The 4,762-nt window shown below is 38.5% G+C and overlaps 1 protein-coding gene across 1 annotated transcript; it reads left to right on the top strand.

The window, feature by feature from the left end:
• Nucleotides 1–1,150: 1,150 nt before the first annotated feature.
• LOC138914997 (olfactory receptor 5A1-like) lies at nt 1,151–3,981 on the top strand. Its single transcript, XM_070229114.1, has 2 exons — nt 1,151–1,201; nt 3,016–3,981. The coding sequence occupies exons 1-2, from the start codon at nt 1,151–1,153 to the stop codon at nt 3,979–3,981; spliced, it is 1,017 nt and encodes a 338-aa protein (XP_070085215.1).
• Nucleotides 3,982–4,762: the final 781 nt, after the last annotated feature.

Here is a 4,762-nt window from a genome sequence, read left to right as displayed (position 1 = left end):
GGTGCCGGGAAATCTCCTTTGCCTATCTTTACTGTGACCAAACTCACACCTTTTTTCTGCTTCAGTAATGTGCTGGAATCACATCTCCAGAAGACTTATCTTACACAAAATCTCTCTCATTCACAGTTGTCTGCCCAAGTGTGCACTCTCCAGGCTTACCTGACCACGGCCAAGATGGTTTGGGGCAGGTTTGTGGGCTCCTGCTGGCTCTCTAGCCCATACCAAAGTCTGTCTGCTTATTACTGGATGCACAGGTGGGTGAGATTCCTCCTGGATCCCTTTGCATTTGGTGCTGGTTACTACAACTTCCACACAGGCTCTTTTGTTCATGGTTGGATGTCCAATTCTTTATTACTAAAGCAGGACAATAATGGGGGACGTCTTTAGTCACTGTAATGCTGATATCAGCCCTTGTCTTGATAATTTTTACTCTCATCCATCTAATTATGTAGATTGCAGCCTAAATATTATCACTATTGTGTTGTCAAAAAAACGCCAAGTCAAAATTTTTGTTTAAAGGGATTCTTGGTTGATATTTTACCCCTGGAATCTGACAGAAGTGATATAAACCATTTCTGAAGAAACAAATTTAAAACACAAGCATCAATGATTCCTACAGATAAATTTTAAAGAAATATGAACTTAAGATAAAAAATTCACTAAGCCTACTAATAAACAGGGCGCCTTTGGTAAGAGTCAGAAATATCCTTAAACCATGGAATCAGATTTGCAAATATATGTATTTAAATTATTAGATAATAACTTCAATAAGTATGTTGAATACATTTAAATAAAGGATGCTATGGAAAGTATGAAGAAACAATAAGAGACTATCAAAACTGACCATTTGGGAAGAACGAAATGGAACATCTCAAGAGAAAAAAAATATGATTGAAATTTGAAATTAATGAGTGAGTTAAATAGCCAATCAGCACAACTTATGGTGGAATGAATTTACTGGAAGAGAGATTTGTAAAAATTAAACAGAACACAGTAGAGCAATACAAATAATGAATGTTTCAGTGAGGTAGGGGGCAGAGCAAGTAGATCCAATGATGTACATCTAATTGGGGTCCCAGAGACATATAATAGAAATGTAGAGGCAATTTTCAGAGGAGTATCTGTGTTTAGTAGACAGCATACGAGAGTCATGGTTACCGTGTTGAATGAATGGACATTAGAGGAAGCTGTGAATACGTCTGTGAGTAGAAAGAGAAGAACGGTACATGCTGTAGCTGCTCAATAAATTAATTTGGTTGTCATGATTATTGGTTACGTTGATGATGAAGAATGTAATTTTCTGCTCTGTTCTCACAAAATTCTCCTTCCATTCAGTTTCCATGTGGACAGAATCACACCTAAGTCTGAGACGGTAAATGCATAGCTTGTCTGCTACCATTTCTCCTTCTGTACTGATGGCAGACATCTTGACTTTCTTTTCTAATTAATGTCTTCATTGCTTCAGATTTCTTCTTGAAACGGTGCCCCCAGAATCAATGATTGATCTGATTTTGGGAAATGAACAGTTTTACATTGTTTCTAAGGCTATACCTTGTGCTTCCATGGTGATTTTGTCTTTCCATTCACTTTTGCAACTAGGAGGCTGGTAAATGGCTGGGAGGGAGGAAGACATTCTGGATGGCTAATGCTGTATTTATTTGTAGTTCATACACATGGCTTATTCCGTTAATATCATAGCCTTTCTCCAGAGAGGTCTCCAAGACTTCTACTTTTACCTGTATATGGAAAATCCAGGCCACATTTAACATCTATTTTCTACCTTTCACAGCCCCGATGATTTTATTTCTGGTGTAGTTCATCTGAATAAAAAATGTGTTTGCATTGGGGCATGTCCTAACGACCATCTAGAGAGAAGACAGCTATTTCATCTTGAAGAGGGCATACAGAGCCTAGTGCAAAAATATTGTTTTGCTTATTTACCATTTGGCCTGAAGACTTAGTTCTTGCCTTCCTTGAACTGGCTCCAAAGAGAAAAAGAGAAAGAACTTCCAGAAATCCTGCCTCTGTTTCTTAGTCCCCATGCCCATTGCCTAAGCGTTCTAACCCTTACATGAGTTCAAGTTACTCTACTTCATAGGAGAAGACTCGAACCTAGGAATCAATAATAAAATCCAGGATGATTGAGAATCCAACAAAACCATATGCAAGGTGTTAAGTGGTTGTAATTTGCTGTGTAAAGGTTCCAGAGTTTCCAACAGATTTTTAAAGTATCACTGACTCAAAGATGTTCAAGAATCATTGTTCTAGACAGTTTAACTCATAAGTATCTCGGATCTGAGGTAATAAAAATCTGCACCGGCAAGGATGGGCATATAATGACTAGGCTTTTACAACCTGGTCTTGTCTAACTTCTCAGGAGACTTCATAGAGCCATTAAGTTTAAGTCACGTCGAGCTCCAAGCTATTTCTTGGTGCGTGACTCTTCCTACCATCCCATTGCATTATTCTTATTTCTCTCCAGGCTCTATGAAACCAGAAATGCAGTTATAGAATTGTCTACCCTTTCTGACTGCAGATTAATTGAATATTAGTTCCCAAAGGGATTTTAAAGAGTATCTATTTTACTATCCTCAAGTGACTATGGGGTCCAGTATGATTCAGGGGCTTTTTCAAGCACTGAATTAATTTCACAGGCATGACTGATCAGAATCATTCTGTTTTACCATATAGAGGGAGGACATTATTTTGCTAATTTAAGCTATTTCTACTTCTCATATGTTTGTAAAATCTGAAATGATAAAACATGAAATTAAGACATTTTAGGAGATAATGTACCAATGATGTGCATTACTGTCTTTTGCCCCAAAGAGAATGACTGTACTTATGAAAGAAAATTTTTCAGTTAAGTTTGGTGATTATACATGGAACAAAAAGATTAACCCAACATTGATGATTTAAGACGTATATCTAGTCAGCTGCATGACTGGAAAGAAATGAGTATTTCTTTGTGCTTTTTGAGAATAAAACCATTTCCTTCTCTCATCGTTTTCTCAGCAGCTGTCACCGAGCAGGTCCATGGAAGGGGATAGAAATCGTACCTCTGTGGACATGTTTGCTCTCCTGGGACTCTCAGATGAAAAAGGTGTGCAGCCTATCCTCTTTCCAATCTTCCTAGGGATCTACCTTGTGACTCTCATCTGGAACATGGGTCTTATCATCCTAATCAGGATGGACTCCCACCTGCGCACACCTATGTACTTTTTTCTCAGTTTCCTGTCATTTATAGACATCTGCTATTCTTCTTCCACCAGCCCAAGGATGCTTTCAGACTTCTTAAAAGAAGAAAAAATGATTTCATTCATTGCTTGTGCCACCCAGTATTTTGTTGGGTGCTGGATGTGTCTGATGGAGTGCTGTCTCTTGGCTGCCATGGCCTTTGACAGATATGTTGCTATTGGTAGGCCTCTACAGTACTCAGCGGTCATGGCTCCTGGCCTCTGTCAGAAGATGATTGCTGGGGCCTATGGGAGTGGTTTCCTTAGTAGCTTAGCTGAAATAATCCCTTGCTTTCATCTCTACTACTGTGGGCCCAATATCATTCCAAATTTCTTCTGTGACATAACCCACATCATATCCTTGTCTTGTTCCAATCCCTTCATCAGTCAAATGATTCTTTTTCTCATCACTTTTTTTGTTGGATTTGGTTCTTTCCTTGTTATACTCTTATCCTATGGTTTCATTGCAGCTTCCATCCTGAAAATATCCTCTATCAAAGGTAGTGCCAAGGCCTTCAATACCTGTGCCTCTCACCTGTTAGTAGTAACAATCTTCTATGGCACAGGCCTCTCGGTGTACATGCATCCTAGTTCTACTCACTCCAAGAAGCAGAACAAGGTGCTGTCAGTGTTCTATGTTATCTTTATCCCCATGTTAAACCCTCTTATCTATAGTCTGAGGAGCAAGGAGATCAAAGAGGCCTTCCAGAGGGTGATAAAGAGGACCACACATTTACTTCAGTAAGAACAATATTTGTGCAGGTGTTATTTTCCCTATAAGGAAAAGAGGGATAAGAATATGTAAATAACATTTTGTATGTCGCAAGAATAGCTAAGTAGAGAGAAGATGTGACAACCTGGCTTCTGGGTTCCTGGTGCCATTATGTTTAGCTGCCACCACCAAGTGATCTGTCTGAGGCAGTGTCATCAGCATTGAACTGCATTTAAAAGGCTTGTTTACATAACTAGGCTCAGGTAGATAAAATCTGATGTTTGGACAACAGAGGTTCTGATAGAAATTATATGTAGATAAATGACAAGACCTAGGAAGTCATGCATGGTTCTTCCCTCTACAATTTTTAAAATGTCCTTTATTTATTTTTGGTTGTTAAGCACTTTTTATATTTAAATAGAAATAAAATTACTTATAAAATCACATATGTATAAGTTAACAATAATTTAAAAAAGAATACCTTATCATCTGAGTTCCAAACACAGAGCGAGAAAGTCAGTGTGAGAAAGAGGAACACAGAAAGAGATAGGTAGAAAGAGAAATAGAGAGAGAGACACACACACAGAGGGAAAAGAAAGAGAGAGTGAAAAAGTGAACAGAGAGAAGGGAAGGGGAAGGGAGGAGAGGAGACAAAAGAAGAGGAGAGGGGAAAAGATTGATCTGTCTTTATTTCAAAATAACTTTGTTCCCTCCATCTTACTCCTTGAAACTCCTTATGAAGTGAGTTGTGAAAAACAGATGGGAGAAAGGAATAGTAGAAAGGAGGGGCACTTTTCAGGTTAAGAGTTGGGGA

This window comes from Equus caballus, chromosome 12 (assembly GCF_041296265.1).
Source record: "Equus caballus isolate H_3958 breed thoroughbred chromosome 12, TB-T2T, whole genome shotgun sequence".
Taxonomy (NCBI): Eukaryota; Metazoa; Chordata; class Mammalia; order Perissodactyla; family Equidae; genus Equus; species Equus caballus.
This window is presented reverse-complemented; position numbering and strand designations above follow the sequence as displayed.